Raw genomic sequence first — 27,102 nt, 5'->3', positions numbered from 1 at the left:
AGGAGCCTCGACCAAGCAGAATCACCTCAAGTGGACTGAACAGCCAGGCCCCATTGCTGCCTTGAGCTGTGGAGGAAGGAAGTGGTTCCCTGTTACCTGGTCAGCACTAGCCAAAGCCCAGAGGAAGACAGAAAGGCTGCTGTGACATAGGAGACCTGGCACCCAGAGTGCTGGGGAGGGAAGAGAGGGTCTGCACTTCTCACGAGACAGATCCAGTACCCATGTGAAGGCCCGAGGCACTTAGGCTGAGCTCAGGAGCTGGCAGTGCCTCTGCTGTACCTCTGACAACAGGAACAGCTCGGCCCTGGGGCTTAGAAACGGTTACGCACACAGGGCTCCTGCACGAAGCGCAGCTTTGTGGGGTGAAGCTGGGTGAGCTGCGGAATCACCAGGCACAGCAGGCATCTGCCCTCTGCTGAGCAGAGCCCTCTCCAGCTCCTTGTGCGCAGTCTTCTCTCGGGCTGCAAAGGAAGAAGATGCAGCTCTGGTCTTGGCTGGGTCCTGGCACTGGAAAACAGGGCAGGAGATATTGGAAGGAAACACCAGCTGTATTCTCACCAGAGCTGGGCAGCTGTGTGAGTCCGGCGTTGCAGAGACCATAGCAGGGTTGCAAAAGAGGGGAGATCCTGCAAACTAAGCCCCACTGCCTGGCACAGCCATCCTGCAGCCTCTACCTGGGAGCAGCAGCTGGGGCCCAGCACCAGCCTCAGCACCAGCTGCTGGAATTTCTCACAACTCACACTGCCACCTCCCGGCTGTGACAAGCCCGCTCCTTCACTGTGACACCTACTTCAGCCTGACAGACCCCCCCAAGCTAGGCCAAGGCTCAAAGTATTCCCTTCCCCAGGTGACAGCCCTGCAGTTTGAAAAGGTAAGACGTTGTCCAGGGCACTCACAAACTCAGACACATGAATTATGTACGTTACACACCGGTGTCTGTGTCCAGAGGCCAAGTTGCTTTTATTTGGCTGCTGAGTGTGCTGATGGTGCTGCAGCTGCCTCCTTGGGCTGGTTGCTGTAAGGGGAATCTGCAGCAGCCACTGGAGCAAGGAGGGGAGGAGGATTAAGAACCTGTGTCCTACTGATGTCGGCAGGGGGCTTATCACCTCATTGCCCAGCTGTCAGTCCTTCCTCAGCTACATTTCAAAGCAGATTCCACTCCTTTCCCAGCTGGTACAGACTGGGACAAGTGTTAATTGTCACAGAGGTTTTCCGTATGCTCCCTGTAGCACAGAGTTCTTCTCCAATGATGTGGCCAGCCACAGAAAGGAGAGATGTCACGAACTCTGCTGTGGAGTTGTCAGAGGATTCAAATTGGAGCTGAGAACATAATCAGTACATACCTCCTCAGAGGCAGCCAGTATGCTGAGCTCAGGGCATGGTTTGGGAGGGTCAGAGTTGCTCTGGACATCACAGGATGAAGAATGGAGAGCTGATGTGCTTGAAGAGCTCAAGCAGCACAGTGCCCAGCAACTATGCTCTGGCGGGTGGGGGTGCTGGATTGGTGATCCTGAAGAAGAAATTGCAGCTCTGGTGATGACATCTCCATCCAACAACCCTCTCCCATCAACTCTCAATCCCATCTCCCTGCAATTCTGTCCAAGCTGGGGCAAACTTTCATGCTTTGTCCTCAGCCCAAAATCTACTTCTCCCACCAATGGCCATTCCTTTAACCTAAATGGATCCCACACCATCTTGGACTACAAAAGCTTTGCCCCCTTTCTGCTGTCAGAGGCTGTGCTGCCTGCTACGTGACCCCTTTTCCCATGGGACCGTCCTTGTGCTGGGCTCTCTCCAGTGTGTCAGGACAGCTGTTCACCCATAGGGCCATGGCCCAGAACTGCATGAGGGTCTCAGGTCCACAGAAAGGATGTGCCATTACCACCTCTGCTCTGTGGTTCAGGACAAGTCAAGAAGGGGCAGTAGAGTGGATTTCCCCTTTTGCACAGACAGCCTTGGCACTGATAGGCAGCGATTCAGCTAATCCACAGGGTCTAAAAATGGGCTGTGCTTCAGCCTGACATATTAAAGACAGGTCCTGTACCCCATCAGAACACAGATATACTCTGCTACCTTCGGGAAGGGCTGGGGGGTAGAGCAATGACCCTGGGCCGGGCTGTCAGCACCACCTCCCCACGACTGGCTTCAATCAGGATATTCTGCAGTGTGTTTTCCAGCACCAGCTCCACGAGGTTCCCAACAGCCGGCTGCCTAGAGGCACAGAAGTACAGGCAGAGGACAGCTATCAGAAAGGAGATAAGGCAGGCTACTTGCTGTGACTCCTCCCAGGAATCATCAGGGAAAGCAGTGGAGCACACACTGTTTCCTGTGCACTGAGGCCAATGAACCAAAGACTTGAGCAATGGGTTGCTGACCCTTGTCCTAGCACTGTCACCAGCTGGTGTCAGGCCCTGACCTCAGATAGAGCTGAGTGACTATGATCTTGCTGATTTCTTCCTCCAAGCTGTGCTGTAGCTGGAATTTGTGAATATGCTTGTAACCTATAGCAGTGTGCAAGGGAGTAGCCACAGCAAATGCAAGGTGGTGAAATACTGCAGTAAAAATAAAAGTTGAAGTAAGCACACACTGCACCCTCATGTCTAATACAGCCAGGACTGTCTGAGTGTAAAGCAGATCTCACTCACTACCAGCATTCTGGCCCTGCCCAACCCCAGACACAGCAAACCTTCCCTCTCCACAAACCACGCTCAGGAGAGGATGGCTGGGTGGGCTAGCATCAACTTCCACTCAGAGAACATAAAACATCCCAGCAGAAATGCTGTAGGGCTGAAGGAGAAATGGATTTCTGGCCAGGCAATGTGCTGCCATGGCTCTCCTGCCTTTTATGTGTGAGCTCTTCCTCACCTACTTATCATCTCCTTCCTCTCACTCAACTGCTTGTGGTGAAAAATCTCCCAACACTGCAACAAATCACTGGGAGAGGTTTCCTGACTCATTTCTTTCTTCTCTCCATCCTTCCCAAGGTAAAGATCTGACGAAGCAGAGACCCTGGAGGGGATTGTGGAGCACTGTCTCCTGTTGTGGAGCTCTGCTGATTTTGCAGACCGGAACTGGGAGAAATATGGAATAGGCTGATCCTGGCTTCTTCTCACTGCATCGTGGAACTGGGCATTCTCCAAGAGGCCTCTGGGAAAAGGAAAATAAAGAATAAGTTCCAGCAAATCAGCTATCTGTATGACCCAGGATCATTACAAGATGGTACAAATCAGAGGAAAACCCTGACTGATGTCAGTGTTTAGTCTGTCCCTTCTTGCTTTCTGGGGCTCAAGGTGGCAGCAAGATGGCCTGAACTAATGAAACTACCTCTGCTTCCCCAGCCCTCATTCTTTACATTTGTGCAGCTGACAAACCAAATAGGTGTATTCCAATGCAGCCTATTTCCAATCACAGCAGGCAGAGTTCCCTAGTTCTGGGAACCATGGAGAGACGGACTCAGTCCCTGGTTGGGGAGCAAGACCCTGCCTTTGGCTATCACACCAGGATTCCTGAGCTCATAGTCCTTTGGCAGGTGGATCCCCTGTTATGGTGCAATAAGAGTGCACAGATTCCTCTGGGATTAGCAGAGAGCTGGCCATGCTGCATGAATTCTCTGGAGGACAGGGGCTCCACACCAGGTGACGGTGAAGTGACACGCACCTGATGACACTTGTGAGTATGTCAGTCACCATCTGCAACTCCTGTTTCGAAGCAGCGGCCAGAGACATCCTTTTGGGCTCCATGTCCATCCTGTCTCTGTACCTACTCCAATCCACAAACTCACTCTCTGAGGGCTGGGTGCTGAATGGGCTGGGAAAGAAGGAGTTGTTTCATTAGTGGCAGCATTGCTGGACCAAACTACCTGCACCATCCTGGCACAGCAGCAGCAATTCAGGCAAGCAGCGAGCAGTGCATGGAACCAGGCAAGGAGTGGGAGCAGCTGTATTTGTGACAGCAGCAAGGACACTGTCATAAGAGAGGAGCACTGAGCTCTGACAGTACTGCCCCTTCAAGGGAGAGAGAATAACATATCATGTTAGCTAATGTGGGGGAAAGCAGAGCACCTCTTACCCAATTCTGAGGCACTGGAGAAGAGCAGAGCAGAGCTCCAAGTTCAGTGCATACCAGAGCATGGGCAGCCCTGGCTCAGATGAGGAAGCCAATCCAAAAAACTATCTCTCTTACCGGGACAAGAAGTATTTGGGAAACTCCAAAGCAAAGTTTCTGAGAAAATCCTCAATAGCATGGGACCTGGCAGACACATCAAGGTGTAAGAGCATGGGCTTGGGATGTTCTGGTTTGACCCACACTCGGCTGGTGTCTTTGCCCAAGAGCAGCCTCCTCTCAAGGGGTCCAGATGGCTGACTGGGCTTAGGGTGGCTTTTAATAGGGGGTAATGTCTGTTGGAGAGAAAGAAATGGCAGGTATATAGTTGCTCCTTTGGTCACAGGTAGGCTGGTGTAGATTTAAGCACAGGCATAAGAACTCAAAGCCCAGCAGCCAGAGCCACCAGATCCTGGTGTCAAAATGATCTTAGCACCACAGTATTGCTATCAGGCACAAGCAGCCATGGTGAAAATCAGGTCCTTTCCCTCCTCACTGCCTAGTGTGCCTGCCCCAAGTGTCAGCATGTCTTCAGAGCCTCCCCAGATGGGGCTGTTGTACTCCAGTCTGCCACCACGGGACTCTGGGAGATCATCTTTGCTCTTCTGAGCACACCAGGAGTGCTGCATGAGAAGTGGAGTACATGGATGGAATGAATGGGGAAATTGCCCCCCAACCTGGAAGGAAACCAGGAACTGACTCCAGCCACAAAACATGGGCCAACCTGGGGTTGCGTTACCAGCAGTCAGTTTGGAGGAAGTTTCTTAGGGCAGTAGTCAAGAAGCCAGTCCAGGTACCAATTGCCCTGTCTGCATGCATCTTTTTTGCTTATTTGAAACTTTTCCCCCTTTCTCTAGTCATGAGTACACACTTGGTTCCAGTTTCAATTCCCATTCACCTCAGCTGGAAAGTTACTGCCCACAGAACATAGCCAGACAGTCTAATTCTTCTGGCTCCTCCAAACAGTCTGTCTCCCAAAGCCTTGAAGCTACAAATCCTGTTGTACTCTCTGTCCAGACTCCCACGCTGTGATATCCAGCATCTGCCTCTTTTCTAAAGCAATCAGTTTGATTCTACTACTGGCAAGACAGGCCTGACTTACCTTGTATGTCCTGATTACAGCTGAGGATTCAGGAAGATTTTCTGTCTCAGCAGAATCTGACAACCTCTAAAAATGAAATAAAATACATATATTAAAAAAAAAAGTAAGAGAAATTACCATGTAAGAAAGATATGGAGCAGAATAAGACTAGAATTTTTTTTTTACTTTGTGCCAGCTGAGAGTCAATGATCTCATCCTCCCATTCTTCAGTCAGGGTACATTCTTACTGCACATTTCTCTCCAGTGTTTATTCATGGTTAAAAATCCAAACCCTGGTTTCCACAGCCGCTGGCTTTGTTTCTCCTAAGGCTTCTCATGTACTTCCAAATTTCAGATGGTGACTAGCAATTTCAGAGTTTGTAAGGCAATTCTTGGCTAGAAACCACAATATCATTTTCCATGATCCACAGATCAGCTTTGAGGTCTTGAACAGATCAGAGGCTCATATCCTCTTATCAACTTGCCTAGATTTTTTTAAAGAACATTTCCTATTGACACTGTCTGCTGTTTGTGAGCTGAGCTAAGCTGGCGTAAAGTTTTGAGAGCACTTACCACTGCAGGTGGCATTGGCTTACTCTTAGTCCCAAGGTCCTTCTCTGTGATGGTGAATTCCACAGCCTGCCGTTCCTTTTCCTTTTGCCACTCCTGCAGGTCCCTCTCATACTGAACCAGGGACTCCTGTATGTACACCTATGAAACAAACCATGACTGGAAGGAGCAGGGAGCTGCAAATAACACAGTTGCTGGCTCAATTCCGTGCTTGTCACCAATTTCTCCTTTTTCAGGAGGTCCCAGAGAGAATCCCACTTGCTTTCCATGTATTCCAGTGGAAGAAAGAGGAAAGAACAGTGCTATTATAAGACTCATACAGAGAGGAAATACTCTCTTGCCAGGGAAAACCTGGATAATGTCCAGAGGGAGACTACTGTAAGTCTGTGCCCCCACTAATATTAAAGCAGCAAGACTTGTTTTTTTACAGATTTTAAATCTTTGACATCCACTGAAAGCCACTCTCATTCAAACCATAACTTCATCTCACAAAGCCACATGCTGCACAGTTACACCTCATCTAGTGAGCCACATAGAGAGAAAGATACTTAAAGCATCAGGAAGGATGAAGCTAAGTGCCTTCAGGAATGAGAAGTGCAGAGCAAAGAAGGATTCCTTCAGCTGGAAGCAGCAGGCAGTGGTCTGCTGGGATCAGGCATTTGGGAACTGCAATGACATGCCCAGGTAATGGTAATACACAGGTACCTCTTGGGTCTCACCTCACACACCAGATCTGTGCTGCACAAGGAGGGACTCCCTGTGGGTCCCAGTGTGATGAAGCAGGGGATGCTCTCTCCAGGCTGCACAACTCCTGACTCTGGAGCAATCTGCAACACCTGAGATGGGGGGGAAAACAAAATAAAACAAAACCAAACCCACCCCAGAGAAGCTGTTTCATGGTCTTGGGACCTTCCTATGTGCCTTCTCTTTGCAGGAAACACACACGTCTTTCTTAGGGGTATGTGACATGAGAGAGATGCAGCTGATACATTCAAAGAATGACCATGGACTTTGCTGGTGGACAGAGTTCTGAGGTTTGTTGCCATATCCTGTAGTTCCAGCTTTGTGTAACCTCACTTAAGTCTTTAGATTTCTCTTCTGAATTCCTGTCTATCCCCCCTCTCCCAACCCTCACTTTTCTCTGCCTTTTCCTCTCATCAGCTAGTAAAAACCAATTCTTTAGAACAGTGTCTTGCTGGAAATGGAGTTGTAAGGTGACTTTTCATAACCCAATAGACATGGGCAAGAAAGCTGTAGAGCAAAGAAGACTCACCCTCTTGTCTTTACAGGGGCTTATCTGCCAGGCAAACACAACAGCCTTGCTCTCCGAGATATTGTTAAGAAAGACAAGTCGACTGGCTTTGGTGCAGTCTGGGATATTTCCAAAGCAAATCCTGTGGTGTGACAATGTGGCTACCTGCAGGAAAGGAAAATAGGATGTGGCCACTGGGGAAGGGCAGTCACACTGTCCTATCTAATTTATCCAGCAATTCATAGATAATATTCACCAGTTGCCTTTACCATAACAACTTAAGGGAGTGTTATATTTCTCCCATCTTTGCTCTGGTTACAATGACTTTAGCACAAGAGGACAGCCCTGTTGCAGTGGGATTGAGTAAGCAATGAATAGGACATAACACTGCTGCTGGACCAGAGAGGATCTCAGGAGCACAGAGGACCAGTAACACCTAGATTCTCTCTGCAGCACTTGCAACCCAGGCCTTTTCCCACCTGAGCCGACAAACACGCAAGGCACGTGCTTGTGCAAAATCCTCATCAACCTGAATGAAATTTTTGGTAAATTGCTCCCTAGTGCACCTTGGTACTAATATGATACTAGTTTGTCCTATTCTCCAGGCCCAATACAAACTCTAATTAAGTACACTAATCATTGAAGATAGAAAATAATTACTTGGTTTCAGACAACAGAGCCTTGTGCCATGGCATCTTCATTGGCAGCCTGAGAGAGGTTTTTAACCAACTTCTCTTTGCTGTATCCAGGAACATAATTGCCCAACAGAAACCAAAGAACATACAGAGCTGTGGCTGGGATTCAAGGAAGGCATGCTAATGTCACATGGACGGATTCTTTACCTGCCTGCAGAATGCCTCTGTTGATGCTGTTTAATGCTGATTCACTGTGCTGGGATCTGGGGGTGAGTTTAACAACAGACTGTCCAGGCTGGCAGGCCAGCTCTAGCCAGGCCACACAAGCTCCTGCTGAGCCAGCGGCAGGTCAAACAAGTGCATTCCTCGGGATGTGCCTGAATTAGTGATCATCCTGCAGTCAGCGTTCAGGTTATGAATCATCTGAGTTTGGCTGCGAAACAGCGAGACCCAAGCCCTGACAGGGTATGTAGGATTATGATGGTCTTTTTGTAAATGAATTACCAAAGAAAAAGTTATTGTAGCTGCAAATGAGAAAGGCAGCTGTCATAGGGGTAACTTCTAAGAGAAAATTTGGTACACGAACAAACCCTAAACTCTTTTTGGTTTTAATGACTATGGAAGCAGCAAGTTGGAAGGAAGGCACCATTTAGCTTTTATGAGTTAGGCTCTAGATGACCTGCTGGAAGAGAAATGTCTTGTTCAGTCTCGTGGCAAATGAACTCTCCTGCAACACAGGCTACTGTTAGATTGAACCACTTGCATATTTCAGTCTCTCTCACACATTTCTGGACTGATCATATTGGTCATATCACACACTTGGACTTACCTGTCCAGACACAATTAGCTTGTTAGGACCTGAAAAGATTGAAGGAGACAAAGCTTCGCTGGATGTGGTAGCCTCTCCTACAGCATTTGGATTGTAGCCTACTCCCTGGAAAGTGATCAGGGCTGATTCACCCCCCAGGATGTGGATGGGAACATCAACCTGCCTTGGACAAGATAAGAGTTTTAAGTCCAGAGTAATTTTTGAAAGAGATGTGCAATAAGCTAGCATATTTGCTAATGGATTGGTCTAAAATACACCATATGCATGGAGGAAGAGAAATCTAGTCTCTTTTTCAGGCCTTGACCTTTCCTGCTAGCCCAGGAAAGCTGTTAAAGTAGTCAATTAGCCAGTTGCAGCATGAGATGGGCAGAGACTCCCTCTTGGAGCAAAAGTCAGAGTTTTAAAATTAAATTTATTTATTTTTCCATGCATCTACCACAGAGTGAGGCAATAAGTAGTGCTCCACCTCTGGCCCTGCCTGTTTGCTGCAGCCCAGGACAGAGGCCTTTGGGAAGGCTGTTTCCAGAGGTCTGCAGCAGCATGTGCTGCAATGGTAAAAGACACTGACTTCAGTCTCGTTGGTGGGAGTTTTTGTGGGCCAACAGTGAACCACAAATCTGAACAAATACTGTTGATATTCCCAGTTACTGTTTGACCCTTGAAAAATATAGACTGGGATGACTGTGGTTGTGGAAGAAATCTGTTCTTGGGAAGAATAATCTTATAACAATTTATCTGCTCCATTTCTTGATCAGACCAGCCACTCACTTGTTCTCAAGACTCTGTGTCTTGGAGGAATGGAGCTCAGTTCAGCTGTAGCATGACATGGGCCAACCATCAGTAAGAAACCCAAAGAATTTTTAGTCAACAGAAAGAAACCGTTTCTGGTAGTCATGAGGAGGATCTTACCGAGTACGTTTTAGCTTCCAGTGGAGAGAAGACCCACTCAATGTGGCCTGTTTTGCCAGGGGGGATTTCTCCTCTAGGAGTTAGGCAGACAAACACAGGATGCTGAAAATTCTCCTCCTGTATCTTCATAAGGTTGTCCAGCTGAACCTCAAACATCACAGGCATGGAGCCACCATTGTAGAGTTCATAAATCTGAAGTGAGTCAGAAAGAGCTGTACTTATTATACCATGTACGAGTTAAACTAGTTAACACTTCCCCAGAGGACTCTGATAACCATTAATAATTAATTAGTCAGCTTGTCTCCTAAGAGTGAGGAGACCTTATAGTGTCAAGATTTATCACTGAGGCTCTGATAGGAAACTGTGCTAAAAGTTTATCACCACACATGTACATTGATAACTACTGTATCTCTCCGAATGGTGCCTTGCAAATTCACATTAGTACAAATTAGCTAAAGGGATCACTGTAAAGCAGATTATTTAAAATGCAAAACCACTCATATTAGAGTGATCTTAATTCAATTCAGACATAATAATTTCCCAAGTAAATTAGGCAGAACAGATTCAAAGCTGCTTTTCTGCTGAGTAAGTGTTTAAGGAAGTTTAATTAACCAAAAAACTAATGAGAATTTATTTTCAGAGTACCTGGAGCAGGTAGGCAAGTTTTCACTCAGAGACAATGCAAGAGAATAAAGGAACAGCCCAACATGCCCCATAAGCATTCTGACTAGAGTGAACACCAAATCCTGTCAAACTGGAGATGGTGAGAAGTACTTTCCCTGCTATCATTTCCAGACTCTGCCTAGGACTAGTCTCAAAGTCCTGCTGTAATGCTTTCCTGTGGAGGCCATTCCATTTCCTTAGAATTGCCTCAGGCACTGCCTGTCCTTGGGACACAGTAGCACTAGCTCCTTCCCTATACTTGCTGCTGGGTTTGGCTCCAAGATGCTCACCTGTATAGGGGGGCGGGAGCCTCCAATGGCAATGGGTGTGAAAAGGTGCTTAGTGGATGCAAAATGAACGTATCGCTGGTCATGTTCCACTGTCACTCCAATGAAAGTCAGCTACAATGGAAAGAAATGCAGTCACTTTCTCACAGGGCCTTGCACCCATCACTAACACAAGGATTCTGAAGTACTTAGTAAGCTGAAGGCAACCCAGTTACAGACTTAAACTGGTAATACCAGGATAGCAGGTCCTAAAAAAAAAAAATCAAGGAAATGGAGAACCTACTCAACTGAAACAAAAGATTCTCCTCTTGTTTCAGAAAGAACATTCTTTTGTCTCTGCTCTGTCAGACACCAGCATCAGTGCTTCTCTGTGCAAGTGCATGGTGGAAATTCTCCGTGAATTAGTGTCTAGGCTATATGTAGAAGACTGTTCAGCTGTGACAGCCAAACCCTTTTGAAAGACACGATTTTGGGTAAGTAATGGCCTCCTCTTGGAAAGGACCATCTGGATGTCCTCACTCCAGAGGACATCCGCTCCATGAATGTGTTTAACAGTCCAAAAGCTGCAAGAAGATCCCAGCTGAACTTTATGTGTTTAAATAATGACCAACAGTATTTTGTCAGCAAAGTAGCCATCAGGCACTCCAAGCAACACGGAGAGATTTACAGAGGTATTTCGTAGACAAGATTCTACATTCACTCAGGATCCTGCATTTTGAGAAAACTGCAATCAGGCTGAAGATGAGAGTCATGATGCACGATTTCCTGCAGGATCACCCCAAAGCCCCTTTGAGCTGTCTGCCTTGGGGTAGAGGCTGCAAAGCAGTCACAGAGTTAGTAATGGTCTCTGCATGGGCCAATGGGAGCTGAGTTGCTGCAATTCACAGTAAGTTAAACCTGAAGCACAGCTATTTTCCAAGTGCCTGTGCAGAAAACAGAGAGGATGTTTGCAATGGCAGGTGGATGCCTTAGATAGACACCTGGAGGAGATAGTGTATCAGCTGCTTAAAAAAGGAGCAGGGAATGACAGTTCCTTCAAAACAACCCATTCTGGTTCAGTTCCATAAGCTAAGTGAGGAAGCAGAGAGGACTAGATATACAATGCTAACAAGGTCCCTCATGGGATCTTTTCAAAGAACTACATGAGCATTCAGCCTCCTGAGAGCCACAATATGCCAGATGAAATGAAAATGGGAGCAGGACAAAAGCTGACACTTTCAAACTTCAAGGGTAAAAGGGACAGGAAACTTTGTGAGCTTTGTGAGTGAAACACACATTTATATTCTTTCAGTCAAAAAAGCACCTTGGATTCCAAGAGATCACAAATGCCCAGGAAAAACTGTCATTAGTTTCCATTCGAGACAGGATGTGACATTTTAGAGGACTATCAGTTAAAAGGGAGATAAATGGAGAAACGTGAAGACCTGATGCAATCAAGTCTCCTTCCAGAGTGCATAGACTTCATCCCACCATGAAAACTTAGAGCATAAAGGGATGCCAAATTCCCCAGGGAGGAGAGCTGCCTGGAAAACATGTGCTGCAGGTGACATCATCTCACAATACCTAATTAACAGCTAAGAAGTGAAGTGCAAACATTTCCAGCTGTTGAAACCTGTGTGCTCAGGGATTCTCCTTCTCCACCCCTTCTCTCCAGGGAGTTCTGCAAACCAGCCTACCTCATCCTGCAACACCTAGAGCTGGCTGGGCTTTTCCTACTAAAACTGCCAAGAGCTGCAGATTCTGCCTGGCCAAACAACCCCAGAGCTCTGAGAACAAGGTCACAGCTGCACTCGTACAGGCAATGGGGCAAAGGACAGCCTGTGAGAGCATTAGGTAGTGGGAGGCCGTTACCCCACTGCACAAGGAATTGAGTAACACACAAGTCCCAGAGGAGTGTCCTCTTTTAGCCAGAAGAAAATGCCAATGGAAAATCAGCTTGGGTTCTTCAGAGCACCTATAAATCCAGTCATCACAGGACTGAAATAGGCAACTGAATGGGAAGGAGTAATGGAGTGGGAGCTTCTCGTGAAAGTGCAGTAGACAAGCTCTGTTGGGGAAACAGAGAGGGACGTTAAAATCTATCCACAGGGGTAGAATAATAACAGAAGTGAATTTAGACCCCTCCCCAAAACCAGACATTGGCTTGCAGCTGACTAACAACACTGCTCCAAAGCCAAGCAATTTGGAATTTGACAGAATAACCAAGCAATACCTCAGCCCAATGGTCTTGTCCTCTGCTTATTGTTGCTTTCTGAAATTTCCACAGCTTAACATAGGGGGTGACATTACAGCATTTGCTTCCCTCAAGGTTAGCCTATATTCTACACATTTCACCAGATTCCCAAGTGAGGATTTGCTTTACCCTGGCATGTGAGCACCCTTAGGATAGTCTCTGCCATGGGGTCTGCCAGCTCTGTGTACTTCATGAGTGAAAGGAAAGAAGGCACACTGTGCTCAGCCCCTCAGCTGCCCTCTCTGCAGGAGGAGGAGCCTCTTCCACTCTTACTTTCTGATATCAGTAGTTCAGTACTGGCACTGCGTCACTACAGGTCACAGCTACCTGCACTGCTCCATGTCTCTGGACTGCTCTCTGCAACTTCTATTGCCAGAGCTCAAATGCACTCAGGAATCTTTTCATCCTCAGGGCCTCCTATGCTTTCTCAGCCCCCTCTGCAGTGACAGCATGAGGCAGAGTGCTGGCCTCTGGTAGCCATCAAAGCCACTGGCTATGTGGCAAGAGGGGATGCATGCCCTATAGGCTTCTGATGCTCCAAAGCCTATTCCCTCACTGGCCAGCTGGTGAAATGCTCACAGTCACTCCCAGGATTGTGCCAGGCAGGCAGAGCACAGGGAGCCTGTCCAAGGGCTTTGAGGGAAGGCACAGTTAAGCCGCTGTTTGAACAGCTTGGTCAAAGGGTTGGATTTTCAGCTGACAACAGTCCTGAAAGAAAAGAAAAATAAAAGAGATATGTGAACACAATGGCCTCATAGGAAACTTCAGAGACAGACAGGAAGGCTCAGCCGGGCATGAGCTGTGCCTGGCAGAGCACAAGGTGAATTTGACTCTAACTGACAGTTTGAGAGAGGGGGAGAGAGAGAAATTAGTTCCAAGCCTGAGGAAATGCTCAGGAAAAACACACCCTAGATCAGCTCTGGGATGCTTTAGGAAGCAATGAAGCAGGAAGAATGAGTAAGAACCTCCTCTATCATTGGCAGGAGAAATAAGTGGGTGGACAAAGGAATCCAGGGAGTACCTTCTGGGCTTGGGGAGGCAGCTACTTCTGTACCTCCAGAACTGGAGGATGCTCTGCCACTCTGTGCTTCCTCAAACTGCAGTCAGTGCAGGTGGTATTTTTGGAGAAAAGAACATTCCAGGGGGGTTTGAAATGCTTAGAAGAGTCGGTGAGATGGAAAGATTCAGGAAAGCTGCATATAAGTAGGATGGGCTGCAAATCTGAACTCCAGAAACAATGCATGGAAAAACTTATGGTGAAGCAGATGAAATGAGGGGAAGCATGCACAGAAATCCTGGCCATGAGTTATACTAGAGTGTGGAAAACATGCAGGGACTGTAAAACCTGGGGAGGCTGTTTTGGACTTGGAGTTCCCTTTAAGGAAGAAGCAATTCTGCACTAACACCACTAATAAAGTACAAAGGTTAATAATAAATAATAGTCCTTTCGGAGAAAACTAGCAGATGCGACATCCAAGGGCCATTTTGTCAGTGCACTGCACACTTCTGGGGATGTTGGAATCACAAGTTTGTCAGAATGTTCATTTTATGTCTCTGCTTGGCCCTCTGTTACTGCCTGGCTAGTGTAAATTCCAGGGGAACGCCACAGTCCCTGTACACCATGCAGCTTCTGGGGAAAACACCTCTTAAATTAGTTCCTACCTGTTGTTGCTCTGCAAATGGAAGGAAGTGACACCTGCTATCTTACCAGAATCTCATGGCCATAGGAAACCTTCAGCAGGACAGGGAGGCGATCAGTGCCAATGAAATCATGTCTAGGAGTGAAAGAGGAGAGAGACAAAAACATTAGAAACCAACCTTGTGCCCAGGGTGATAGAATCAGGGTCACACGGAACATTAGAGACAATTCAGTTCCCAGCTAAAGAGTCACTGTTGCATAAGATCCCCGGGGAGGCGGGGATGGGAGGTGGTGGGGGGAGAACATTTGTGTTTGGGCGGGAATGCGCGATACAGTGTTGATTTTAGTCATACACCTATTTAGGAACCCAAGTTTATAGGCCAACAAAATACCAGTGCTTCTCAAATACGGTCTGCTGTGAAAAGGAAGGTATTCACTTTCCTTCATACAGGCACACAAGGGCTAGCAGCTCTATCTGAGGACAAAAATATGACTATAACTGCATAATCGAAATCACAGGAAGTGCAGCATCTTGTTCATCTCCTCAACTGTCAGATCAAGGCAGATGAGTGTCCCCAGCATGTCACACTGAATGCCTTTTGCACTGCAGTGTTAAAGGACATTAAAACATTCCCCTGGGGAAGAAAAACTCTATGGAGTCCAAAACCTGGACATGCTCAGGAAATTTTATTTGGTCATTCTCTGCTGAGTAAGGGACATGTGAATGGAAAGGACTGGGCATGGAAACACAGGGGACTGATGGCATGTGCTGTTCTGGCACACAGCAAGAGGCTCTGAAGTACAGATAATTGTCATTGTCACCTGTGTGAGAGCTGGACAGATTTCTCCTGTCCTGGAAGAAGTGTTCCTGACTTTGGGGAAACACTGAAGAGCTGGTTATCCTGAATTCTCATCTGGTGCAGCTCCTGAGGGCTAAACTCAATATCTTCTGCCCAAAGCTCCATGTCCATCTTCTGATCAGAAGGAAACAAGAAGGCCCTAGGGAACCAATCAGCTGATCAGCAACAAGGACATGAAACTTCCCCAGGCCCATGGTCAGCACATTCAGTCTACCTGGGCTTAGCTGGGGGACACATCACATTTCATCAGGTCTCTGCTGCTCTCTGCTTGCTTCCCCACCCAGACCCACCAAACAGATGTCAGTTGCAGCTCCATAACACAGGCTGCACCCACAAACCACACCCTATTAATTTGCAAACATCTCATGGCCCTGTGAGCACTTCCAGACACCCAAACAGACCCAAAAAAGAAGGCTGAGCTCCAGCAAGCACTGCTTACCAGTCCACGGGCATCACACCCTTGTTCTCCAGCAGAAGCATCACAAGGGCAGGCTCTGAGCCTACAGGGGCAGACCCAAAGTTGAAATCCAGCAGAAGAGGGGTATACACTGGAGGGATCAAGCACGTGCTGGTTGCAGCAGAGAAAGAAGAGATTAAATTGAAACAGGAGGAAGGGTAAGCAGGGCATAACAGGGGAAGGTGATTCTACACTGGATTTTTTCCTTATAATTCTTATTTGACCTTACACTCTTAGTGCTTTTGGAAGAAGAGATGCTGGGCACAAGGCAGGCCTTCTGACTTCCTGCAAAAATATCTTTCGTATATGCCTAATGAGAGTGAGTTGCATAAGAGAGTCCTGCTTAGCTGAAGTCTTTCTTCAGCTCCCCAGTACAACAAAGTCACTGACATACTGGAGCAGGTCCAGTGGAGGGCCACCAAGATGGCTGAGAGCTGGAGCACATTGGCCAGGCTGAATGGGGCTCTGAGCAACTTGGTCTAGTGGAAGGTGTCCTTGTCTATGGCAGGGGGACTGGAAATAGATGACCTTTAAGGCCCCTTCCAACCCAAACCATTCTATGATTACTTACAAGGACAGACTAAGAGACCTGGGTATGTTCAGACTTACGAAGCAAGGGCTCAGGGACAGCAACTGCACAAGATTATCTGATGAGATACCAGGAAAAAAGTTTTTACCATGGAAGTGGCTAAACAGGTGCTCAGACTAACTGTGGTTTCTTCGTCCTCAGAGATGTTCAGCGCTGTACTGAACAAGGCCCTGGGCAACCTGACCTATATGTCCCTGCTTTGAGCAAGGGTTTAGACCAGAGACTTTTAGAGGCTCATTGCAATTAAATTATTCTTTGTTTTGGTGGCTTCTTTTAAGGGTGGGTAAACAGAGAAGGGGAGGTGAGCAAATGCCTGTAGCAGCTAGGATGAGCTGCAACACATGCCAACGGCCACAGCATCTCTGTCTGGCTCGTGCAAGAGACTCAAAGATCCTCTGAGCTGTTTCCTCATCTTACCTGTGCTTTGTGGGAACTCTGTAGGTGAGTTCACCAGGAGTCGGGTCTCGCTCCAAGTATTCATTCAGTGTTTCCAAGGAGAAGAGCCTCCAGAGGTGCAACTTGCTGATATTGTTGGCACTTCCCGCTGAACAGGCATCTGTGATGCACAAAGTTGGGTAGATGCCTGTTGCTATAATGCAGCAGAGGGGCTGCTGCTCCTCTTTTGTGCTTACATGATCTGTAGCTTGGGAGAGAAAGAAACACCAAAAAGTAGTCATGCACCATTAAGGAGAAGCTGCCTGGTCCTTTTGTCTGCAGCAAAGGGCAAAGAGGTCCTACCAAGACCAGAGAAAGAAAGAAAGAAAGGGACTTGTAAATGGTCTTTACTTTGGCAGCTTCTCAAAGCCTCCAGACCACTGACTTCTAATTGTACCTTGCTGTGCATTTAGGGATCACCAAAAGACTATGAATGTGATTTTTTTCAACTGTGTATTTACATAATTTAGTTCTGCACTATGTGAAAAAAACCTTTTTTGATTTAAGCCTACAGCCTAGTCATTTTATGAAGTGTGCCTTGTTTTCACACTGAAAAATGACAAACAGTTGTTTATATCTTGTCTTCTCCGTACCATTCATGTGACATTGCTATTTTCCACTTCCCAAGTGAAGTGGAAACTTCATTTGGGAAGTGGAAAAGCTGAAAACTCTTGGTCTAGCCAGTCTCTTCCTTTACAAATGCCGTTCCCCACTTCTGAACATCCCGAAACATCCATCTCACCTGTGGGGGTACAAAGAGCATATTTGATTGACCAGGTGTAATGCATCCGACGGGCTGGCCTTACTGTTATTCCAACAAAAGCTTTTGATCTTGCAGGGATTGTCCCTCTGGAGTGGTCCAACTGTAGAGCTGTAGGAGAAAAGCAATGGTATAAGCTTGTGGCATCACTGGTCTCTCTTAGACCACACGTGTGTTCAGAACACAGATTCCTAAGCCTACATGCACTCAAACCGCGGCCACCTCTTTTCTAATTGTTCGGATCAGCTTCAGGTGTTGAAGCTGAGATTCCCAGGCTACAACTGCAAGCAGTTCATTGGGAGCACCCAGCCTGCCTTTGGCCAGCAAAAAACAGGGAACTGCTCTAAAAAGTCCTCTAAAAAGGCAGCTAAGGGTTGCACTCCAACATTTCTTTTGGGAAGTTACTTTATTTAACTTTTTTCTCTGCTGGGAAATTGCATCTTATTTCAAGATCCAGATTGTCCAACTTCAGTTGTCAGGCTCTGGGTTATGCTTTTTCCAGCAAGATAGAAGAGTCATCTCCTACACAAAGAAGTAGACACCTTAAGATTTGAGATAATCAATGCAAGCTAGCCAGCAAGCAGACCAACCTCTGAGTTCATGTTAGATTGATTTTGGAGAAAAGAGGTAAAAGCTAAGGCCCCATCCCATGCTAACTCCTTTACAGTACCTAGTGGATCACTGCGAACCTCCTCAGGGTCACAGGGCCCAGTGACAAGTTGTTCCACACTGAGGATGTAATTCAGAGAACAGATCCCATCATTTAGCAGTACAATGTTGCAGCTTTGCAGATCACCAACCAGAATATTTCCAAGGTCCAGGTACCTCTTTTGTGCCTGGAATACAAACCCACCATGCTAAGGTCACTATTACAAGTCAAGCATAGTGGTTGAGTGTAGCCACCACTTATCTCCCCAGATGCTGATCCCTTGGCACGTGCAGTGCAGTGCAAAGGGCTCCCTACTTTGTGTAGGAGCTGGCATGCCCTGGGAGATAAAATCATGGAATCATTAAGGTTGGGAAAGGTCTTCAAGATCATCAAATCCAACCATTGCCTCATACTGCCAAGATCATCACTAAATCATGTCCCCAAGTGCCACATCTACACATCTTTTAAATACCAGGAATGGTGACTTAACCACTTCCCTGGAAGGCCGTTCCAGTGACAACCCTTTTTGTGAATAAATTTTTCCCAATATCCGATCTAAACTTCTCCAGGTGCACTTTGAGGCCATTTGCTCTTGCCTTATTGCTTGTTACTTGGGAGAAGAAACCAACACCCATCTGGCTACAACCTCCTTTCTGGTAGTTGGAGCACAGTTAAGGCATTGTAATGGGCCTGCAAGGGGCTCAATCCTTTCTGTAAATGCTTTCTCCTACCGTTATTTAGGCTGCTTGCTGAGTAGGATGTAGTATATGTAGGGCTCTGAGGAGACTAGCTGGCCAGCTGCACTTGGGTCAAGGGCTGAGAGATGTTTGCTGGCCCCTGCGTGACTTCATTGAGTCCCCCTCTCTTTTGGCTAGTTGTACACTCACATAAAATTTATAGTGACTAGGTACCTCTAACACATTATCACCCATCTGCCCAACATGGCTGACATGGGGCAATGACTTACAAAGTATTATTTTATTTACCTCTGGTTGCTTAAGAAGCCTGACTGAAAATGAAAGTGGCTGCACTGATCTGCAGATAATAGGAGGAAAGCCAGGTGGATGTGTGCTGGCTATACCTCTTCAAAAGGTCCACTGCACTTAAAAATCAGACTAACAGCAGAACAAATAGATGAGAGCAGACAGAATGAGAGGAGAGAACCATGATTCCCAAGGAGCCAAACGGCTTGCTTGGTTTCATCTGGAACAGAGGATTTGAGAGCAATCCCAGAGGATTTGGGAAGGTCACATTTGAACTGGCAGGACATTTACAACACGCTGTTGCCATTAGGCCACTAGAATTAATTCTGTTTTCTACACTGAAAGCAGCGTCAGTGAATTTTGCTGTGAATCCTTACTGATTGCCTCCTCTACAGATTGTGCAAAAAGGGGAAGTCCAAGACCCCCATCCCACCTTAGTACCCTTCCTACTACCCAGTGGGCCCCAGTTCCTTACCCTGATGGTACCCAGTGCCCCCTCTCCAACAACCCGTAAGGTGTAACAGACACTTTTGGGAGACACAGGCTCTGGGATTTTCCACCTCACAAACACCATAGCTCGCAGCAGATACTTGGTCTCCTCATCTGGAGTAAAAGTCCATGCCTGAGCCTGCAATCAAAAGAGGAGAGAGTGCTCACAGGAGCTCCAGACCAGATACAAACCCAAACACCTCAACAGTTGCATTCAGTGCACAGTCCCTTCCTCCATTACAGCTAACCTAATTTTTATAGGCAACTCTGGAGACACTCTCACTTCAATCATCCACCACCTTCATCCATGTCAAAGACTCATATTGGGAATGCACATTCAAAGTCAGGCTGTGGCTGTATTGTAGAGAGCAAAGTACAGCTTTGGTAGACCTTGAACTTACCATGGCTTCATAGGGCTGGAGGATCCCTGTAGTGGGGCTGACAGAAAGGATCTTACTGTCAGACTGATGTATCTTCCATGTGAAAATCATGGGTAGCCTTGTGCAGTTTTTTATGGTGTACATTCGTGTAGAGGAGGTCCCTATATAGAGAGGCTTGAAGTATAAATTTCCTTCACCTTCTAACAGCAAAAGAAGGGACTCCCCACAACTCTGGAGAGAAATCTCCTGTGGGATTAAGGGGAAAGGTAACAGACATTACCTAGAAGATTCAGCTACCTCTGGAGGGACCTTGGAAAGATGTTGCTCCTTCCAAGAAGTAAGAACAAACAGGATTTGAAGGAGAGAGAAGTCCCTTAGGTTGTGCTGTGAAGTAAGGCCCTGAGCATAATAGAGTACATTCCAGCAGATGGAAATGCAAGGGAACAAGGGCTACAGGATGTTTAGCACCACAAACACCTTCCTTATACAGTGCTGATCCCATATTAAATGTTGAAAATATTCTTTCATTCCTATTTCCAAAGAGAGAAATCCCAACTAACCATTAGGAACTTAAATAGGCATCACAGTGCAAATCACTGTGAAAAGGGAAGGCTACAAAGGAACAAAACTTTGCTCACCATCTTCCACTTCCCCTTCCCTACCTTAGTGTATCCAGGATAAGAGTTCAGCTGCAAAGGCAGGATATGCTGCTGTGGGACTGTGTTGACTGGGTGAGTGGAGAGAAAGAAAATCTGGTGTCCTCCTGGAATGATGTGTCCTGAGCTGGGCTTGACCAAAACAGAGGGGCAGGCAGTTTGGTTCACACTGAAAGTCATCAAAGAGGTGCTCGTGTTCAAAAGCAGCATGCTGCAGTAGGTATCAGTGTCAGGAACCACAGGAGGAAAAGTCTGGTGGAGACAAGCAAGAAGGGTTGTTCTCACTGGGTTTAGAAAACCAGCTTAAAGAAAAAGCTTTCACGATATTGCATTCCAGGTTCCAACAAGCACTACCCTGAGCCCATAGAGAACTTCGTAACACTTTTTTTCAAGGAAAAAAATGAAACCACCCAAGGATATACAAATTATGACTTTTTTCCTTCCCACAATGGCCTTCATCTTTCAAAGGCTCATGAGACCAGTGAAACTACTTTCCTTTATGGAATGCTTTATGTTCATTCAATAAGAAAGCTGCTTGCTTGTGCCCACAGTTTCTGCATGGAGACCAACCTCCTGGATCAAGAATTCCAGCAGGCTGGAATTTGCTCCAATTCATACATATCAGGCTACATGTCCTGGATTAGCTGAGGAGATCTTCTAAGAGATTCTCAAGACTATGCTTACTTCCTAGGATCACTTTACCTCATATGAACAATACTTTATTGTGCTACAGAAATAGCAGGAAGTGTGAGAAAAACTTCCACTCTACCTTGCAACCACTTCTCTTCCGTAAGTGCGGATTCTGTGTTTGCCTAAGAGCATGCAGAGCACTTGACACTCCTGGGAGGGAACTAAACACCCTTGTTAGTGCCTATGTTCACTTAAACAAAAAGGAAGGAGATCCCAACACCTTCCCTCTCAGAGCTCAGTGCAACCTGACATGCTGGAGGCTGGGAAGCTAATGCAGAAAAAAGAGCATCCTACTTCTGTACCAAAGCAGGAATCTCCACACCATCAGAAACCACCAAAGCTACATCTCAGGATGATGCAATGGCAGAGGAAGTAAAGACTTCAGACGAAGTGTCTCTGCAAATATCCAAATGTCAACCAGTTACACACCTTGGGGACATCCAGGATGTACTGTGGAATGAAGTGTTCCCGGTCTGCTTCATATGTGTGTGCTCTCAGCTTCACAGTCAGGCACCACGACGGGCAGATGGTGGCATCATTCTCAACATTGGTGTAGTGTCTCATCACCTGCAGACACGCAAGGGACAGCACAGTGTGTGCAGAAAGGGAGTGTGGTAAGGTGCCTTCAAGAATATGTACCATTGCCAGCAGCTATATGCTCAGTGACATCCCTGGGGCTAAGGAATTTACTTTTTCAGGGAAGTAGGACTGACCAGTGCCAGACGAGAAGAAAAAAGTGAGTAACTTTCAAGCAGTATAACATGTCCAAGCTATTCTGTGATATTACAAGAGTTGCTTTAGGAAGAAAGGTCTACAGATACTCTAGTGCAGTTTGAGAGACTTGCAAATGTAAAGTTTCACCCACCAGGATATTTCTAGGTGCTAAAACAACCGTAACTGCAGACTTGTATGACATGAATCCCATGCCATTTGGAAGAAGAGGCTGCAGTGATACACAGTGCCCTCAGCAGCTTTTACTTTACTTACAAAAAATCCTGATTTACTGTCCATTACCCAGGCCATGATAACCATCCTTGTGTAGGCTCTCATCTACACTAACAGTGCAGTAATTCACAGTAATTCCTCCTTCAAGGAGGTGTACATTGCCTCATGTTCACTGGGGGTAAAAGCACCTGTACCTGTCCACATGCATGGGCTGTGGCTTGCCTCTCTCACTTCTTTGCCAGGACACAGGTGAAGGAGAAATTTTAACCCACCACTGTATCAAAGCAGGAGCCAAAGGAGTTAAGAAAGATGCTAGTTTGTCAAATTCAAAATTAAGGGTTTCAACTGAATTTTAGCTTTCCCAAAAGCCTTTATTCTGGAAACAATCGCTTACTAGGTCCTCTCCAGTCTTAGTAATTTCTACTAACCTTGTAGAAGGCAAAACCTTCCAGTTCTGCTGCATAGAGACTGTTGACCTGAGTGGGCTTGAAAAGGACACGGAAGGCTGAAGACTTCAGAGGTGGGATGTCACAGATTTCAGGGTGCACTAGGAAGGCACTGCCATGCCTTGGAGTCCAGGCAACAATGATATTTCCTTTGGTGTGATTGGTCACACAGAGAGGAAGAGGTTCTGCCCTGTGAGGTGGTACGCAGCAACCAAAATCGTACTCCCTGGGGCTGACACTAACATGAGTTGGAAACAAGGCGAGGTCACTGCTTACACTATCGCTGAAGTATTCAGTCATGGAGTTGGGTTCAAAGTATTCCTTGGGAGGCTTGTCTTGAGAAATCTACAGGATGGAAATATCTCAGTGTGAGCAGGAGAAGTGTACTTGTGGGAGACACCAGATACTACAGTCCTGACAGCCTTCATGAGCAAAAGGGCAAGCAAGATACACTTCCAGTAACAGTTTCCTTAACAGCTCAAACTTTAGGATTCAAGGAGGCTCCTGTCTGTAAGCCAGTCCCCAATCTAAAACTACATGAACCAAAGACAAACTTGTGATTGAGTTAAATCCAGAAAGCAGCTTAGTGGCTGAGCTGGGGTAAAATCCAGCAGAAAGAGATAGTGGTGGTGTGTACTGGGAACATTAACAGCAGATACTAAAGAAATCAATCTGGCACCTGCAAGTCCTTCTACATCTGTCTCCTGCGCAACAGAAACCCAGCATATGCGGAGAACAGCTGGGAATGTTCTAGATTCCACAGCGAGGGCAGCTCATACCTCAGGGGGCAGCATGAGGGCTCCCCTTCCATCCATCTGCAACTTCCCATCCTTTAGCATGACACTCAGGATATCAGGGGGATAGAAGGTCAGTCCCCTCACCATGTTGGTTCGGTATGAGGAGAGGTGGCTTGCCTGAAGGGTGGTTGGCTTAGCTGTGCCTGAATGGCAGGTACCAAAAAAGTCCACATACATGGGCTCCTGGGAAAACACCAGCAAGAATAATAAGAAATAAACTGTCCTTCGGCGATTGCTTTGAGAGTTACACCTCACTTCCAAAACCATGCCTGGGAAAGTCTTAGCATCTGCAATGCTAGGCTGCCACTTACTTTATGTCTTTTTATGACACAAGAACTTTCTTGAAACTGGAGTGAAAATTGAAGGCACTCTGCACAGCTGTGCAGCTAAATTTAACTCAGAGCCCTAAATGGACAGAAGCCACTGAGGATGCACATCACCCTGCCCATAGGCACTACTGACTGTCTGTCCACATCCTATTGCTGATAGGAACCCGCACCATGGGGATTCCACTCAAGAGCCCAAGTCCTGCACTTAGGCCACAATGACCCCAGGCGGCACTACAGGTTTGGGACAGAGTGCTTGGAAAGCTGTTCATCAGAAAAGGACCTGTGGGTGATGACTGACAGCTGGCTGATCATGAGCCAGCAGTGTGCCCAGGTGGTCAGGAAGGCCAACAGCATCCTGGCTTGTATCAGAAATAGCGTGGCCAGCAAGACTAGGGAAATGATCATCCCCCTGTACTTGGCACTTGTGAGACTGTGCCTTGAAACCACCCTTTGCCTCCCATACCTGATGGTGGACAAGGCACACGACTCTGCGGTGATAGGTCATTGGGTGAGTAGGTCGAAAGGTCACCTTCAGTGTTAGTGTTGTTGTGCCCTCCAAGACTCCACAAGGGCGATCCAAGGAGAAGACGCTTCCTTTGCAATCAATATCAAACTGGTAATAAGCTGGGACATCTGAGATGTTGCTGATTTTCAGTGTCTGCATCAAACTTTCTCCAAGATTGATCCATTCGAAGTCTACAGAATGTTGATCCAGGGACACCAAAGGACCTAGCACAACATGCAAGATAAATCCGGGACTTGTCATAGCTGTTTCTGTCAACATGTCACAAGCCTCTGCTGCACCTAACTGATCTTCCCAAACCAGAATCACCTCAATAGCCAATGCACCAGCCCCAGCAAACGGCTGGACATTCACTTAAAACAGTCAAACATATGTCTCAAGCAAGTGTAAACCCCAAACAGTGCACCAGGGACAGCCAGGCTCCCAGCTGAAGGTAAGCCTGTGACTGCAGGCTGTGACAGTTCCTAGTCCTTCCCCAAGCACTAACCATCTCCCTGCAGTGGTAAAAATACAACAGGGAGAAACAGAGAAGTCTTTCACTCCAGTACCTTTGCATGAGCCAACCACCTTCAGAACAGTCTCTGGAAGGCACCCAGCAGATGTGATAGTGAAATAGGCAGTACTGTGCTCCCCTACTACTTGAGGCTGAAACCGTACGTGCAAGACCAGCTTCCCTTTGGCAGGAACAATACCATGGGACACATCACAGGAGAAAACATAAGCATGAAGCAGAGGATCTTTTGCTTGCTTTATCCTACACGATGCATCGACCTGCAAGTAGAAAAGAAATAGGTTAACAAAGGGGCCAACATGAGCCAGGATGGCTCTGAATGCAGGACACTAATCGAGTAAGAACTGCAGTCTTCAGCAGAACTGAACACCAATAAGAACACCAAGAACAGCACAGAAATCCTGAGCAGCAAACTTCTGTCCTGATGGAAAACTGGCAGCAGCAAGCTCCCAGAATATTCTCAGAAGTCAGCAGGCTATAGCAAAACTCCTGGTGATCTCTGGGGTTGAAGTACCCCTCCCGGTAGGGGGAAGGATGACTCAAAGTGTCCCCAGGGGCCAAAGTAGCCTAAGTGATTGCTGTGACCACGGGAACAGGAAGGCAGATAACTTATTTGCCTCCATCCACAGTTCCACGCTGTCGACGAATCTTCTTTTCACGAAAAGCAAAGCCAGTGCTCTGACACCTTCCTCAAGCCCCTTAAAAGAAGGTCCTGATTCTTGCCTGGTGATGATGAGCACCACTGCAGTGCGAATAATAACAGTACAACAAACAAGTGTGCCTTTGCCACTCCCAAGTTGCAGAGCCTGGGGAGGGAGCACTGCTATCATCCATGTCAGCAGTCTGGGAATACATCCATCATTTAAGGGGCTAGGATGGGCTGAGCTGGCCCAGGTAACAAGGTGCTCAAATGCAGCCCTTTTGACTTTTAGAACAATTCACATGGCTGCAGTCCACTTTAGGCAGTAGAAGATCCATCAGCTGCCTAGGACATATGCACACCAGTTTGAGACTGCCACAACAGCCTCACGGGACTTATGGGCTTGTCCAGAGTCAGCAGAAGAACTGCAGGATGCAAAGGACAGTGGTGGCTGCCTGATCTGGAGCAAGCACAGTGGAAAGCAGGTGGGAACTGCAATACCATGCTGCAAATGGCTATGTTGCTAGCACTGAAGCTGGAAGGCATGGGTGAATAGCTTGGCTGGTAGGGGAAGGCTCATCATCTCTGTTTTATTCACGTTCCCACTTAGGTTATTTTCACAGCATTAAGGGAGATACACAAGACCCCATGTGCCACGGAAATGTGTCAGCATGCTAGCTTCTCAGAAGAAGTCAATCTCCCTCTCCACATACCACAGACAGGTTGAAGATTTCTACACACTTTTCCACAGTTGTCCCCACTGGCACTGATCCAAAGCACAGGACATCCTGAAACTTTCCAGGCTGTACACCTTCATACTCCTCCCCTGTCATGTGCACACGGAGATAGGGGTACTTGGCTGTTTAAGAGAATAGTGGATTAGGAAAGAGAGATGCAATCTCCATCCTTTGATATTCAGAACTCAACTGGACAAGCCTCTGAAGAACCTCAGATTACTCTGAAGTTGGATCTACCTTCAAAGTTGGCCTTGGTTTGCACCAAATTAGCTCTTTTCCAGCCCTAATTTACTTAACTCAAAATCACATCTGTTTTTTTGTCAGTGGCCACACAGGGCACTTCAGGCAAGGACTTACTAATGAAACCATTGATTATTTCACCTTGCATCCAGAAAGCTTTAGAAATTTCCCTGTGCCTCTCTGTCTAGCAGGGACAGACAGGAGACACTGAGTGCAGACAAAGCCAGGAGTTTGTGGAGGTTTTTTCCAGTGAAATCCTCTCATTTTTTCCCCTCTGTCAACTTAAGCAGGCCTCAGAAATGCTGGTTTGGCCAAAGCATGCCACGTGGCATATTGCACACTGTCCCTTCCGATAACACTTCCAAACTGGCAAAAGTACAATTAAGAATTTTACAGGCCACTTTCAAACCATGGGCCTCACTTGCTCATCACTGGGTTGAGACAAAAGTGGCACAGCCTTGGAGTGCAGGCCCTCCATGTATCTCTGTGGAATGCTATGCCACAGTTAGAGGTGATACATATTTCTTTGAGTGTTAAATGCAAGAAAGACTCACCCACGGCTTTTAGCTGGATTATCCTCTTTTGTTTCTCTTGATCTCCAAACCAGCATGTGGCTGCCCCATCATGAACCCCAGCCACCTTGGGTTGGAAGACCACCTTGACTATGAACTCAGCACCTGGGTTCAGCATGCCATGGTCAGGAATCATGCAGAAAGGACTTGATGTCTTCCAGGCAAACGTAGTAAAAAGACCACTAGGAAATGGAGATACATTTTAAGCAGACAAA

At 46.9% G+C, this 27,102-nt stretch overlaps 1 protein-coding gene across 7 annotated transcripts in view; it reads right to left on the bottom strand.

Moving 5' to 3' along the window:
* Positions 1 to 933: 933 nt before the first annotated feature.
* Positions 934 to 27,102, bottom strand: part of CFAP65 (cilia and flagella associated protein 65) — a 42,177-nt gene continuing 16,008 nt past the window's right edge. For 3 of the 7 annotated variants that reach the window (XM_027879106.1, XM_027879097.1, XM_027879115.1), the window contains 28 exons: positions 26,870 to 27,069; positions 26,052 to 26,197; positions 24,736 to 24,958; positions 24,128 to 24,393; positions 23,318 to 23,518; positions 22,521 to 22,883; positions 21,577 to 21,714; positions 20,464 to 20,709; positions 19,823 to 20,047; positions 19,408 to 19,560; positions 17,971 to 18,136; positions 17,283 to 17,411; positions 16,523 to 16,748; positions 15,499 to 15,627; positions 15,022 to 15,198; positions 14,269 to 14,335; positions 10,331 to 10,441; positions 9,378 to 9,569; positions 8,469 to 8,627; positions 7,026 to 7,169; positions 6,472 to 6,588; positions 5,756 to 5,893; positions 5,204 to 5,269; positions 4,183 to 4,397; positions 3,658 to 3,807; positions 2,866 to 3,147; positions 2,074 to 2,211; positions 934 to 1,320 (listed from right to left, as the gene is read on the bottom strand). In XM_027879106.1, coding sequence (XP_027734907.1) covers positions 1,278 to 1,320; positions 2,074 to 2,211; positions 2,866 to 3,147; positions 3,658 to 3,807; positions 4,183 to 4,397; positions 5,204 to 5,269; positions 5,756 to 5,893; positions 6,472 to 6,588; positions 7,026 to 7,169; positions 8,469 to 8,627; positions 9,378 to 9,569; positions 10,331 to 10,441; positions 14,269 to 14,335; positions 15,022 to 15,198; positions 15,499 to 15,627; positions 16,523 to 16,748; positions 17,283 to 17,411; positions 17,971 to 18,136; positions 19,408 to 19,560; positions 19,823 to 20,047; positions 20,464 to 20,709; positions 21,577 to 21,714; positions 22,521 to 22,883; positions 23,318 to 23,518; positions 24,128 to 24,393; positions 24,736 to 24,958; positions 26,052 to 26,197; positions 26,870 to 27,069 — 4,810 coding nt within the window. In that variant the 3' untranslated portion in view covers positions 934 to 1,277. Of the gene's footprint in view, positions 1,511 to 2,073; positions 2,212 to 2,865; positions 3,148 to 3,657; positions 3,808 to 4,182; positions 4,398 to 5,203; positions 5,270 to 5,755; positions 5,894 to 6,471; positions 6,589 to 7,025; positions 7,170 to 8,468; positions 8,628 to 9,377; positions 9,570 to 10,330; positions 10,442 to 14,268; positions 14,336 to 15,021; positions 15,199 to 15,498; positions 15,628 to 16,522; positions 16,749 to 17,282; positions 17,412 to 17,970; positions 18,137 to 19,407; positions 19,561 to 19,822; positions 20,048 to 20,463; positions 20,710 to 21,576; positions 21,715 to 22,520; positions 22,884 to 23,317; positions 23,519 to 24,127; positions 24,394 to 24,735; positions 24,959 to 26,051; positions 26,198 to 26,869; positions 27,070 to 27,102 lie in introns of all 7 variants that reach the window. The other 4 variants (XR_003570681.1, XM_027879079.1, XM_027879067.1 and 1 more) reach the window with 4 other exon arrangements.

Source organism: Empidonax traillii, unplaced genomic scaffold, assembly GCF_003031625.1.
Source record: "Empidonax traillii isolate 1590-97213 ecotype Southwest subspecies unplaced genomic scaffold, ASM303162v1 scaffold5:size3517227, whole genome shotgun sequence".
Classification (NCBI taxonomy): domain Eukaryota; kingdom Metazoa; phylum Chordata; class Aves; order Passeriformes; family Tyrannidae; genus Empidonax; species Empidonax traillii.
Note: the sequence above shows the minus strand (reverse complement) of the source record. Positions and strands in the feature narration are given on the sequence as shown.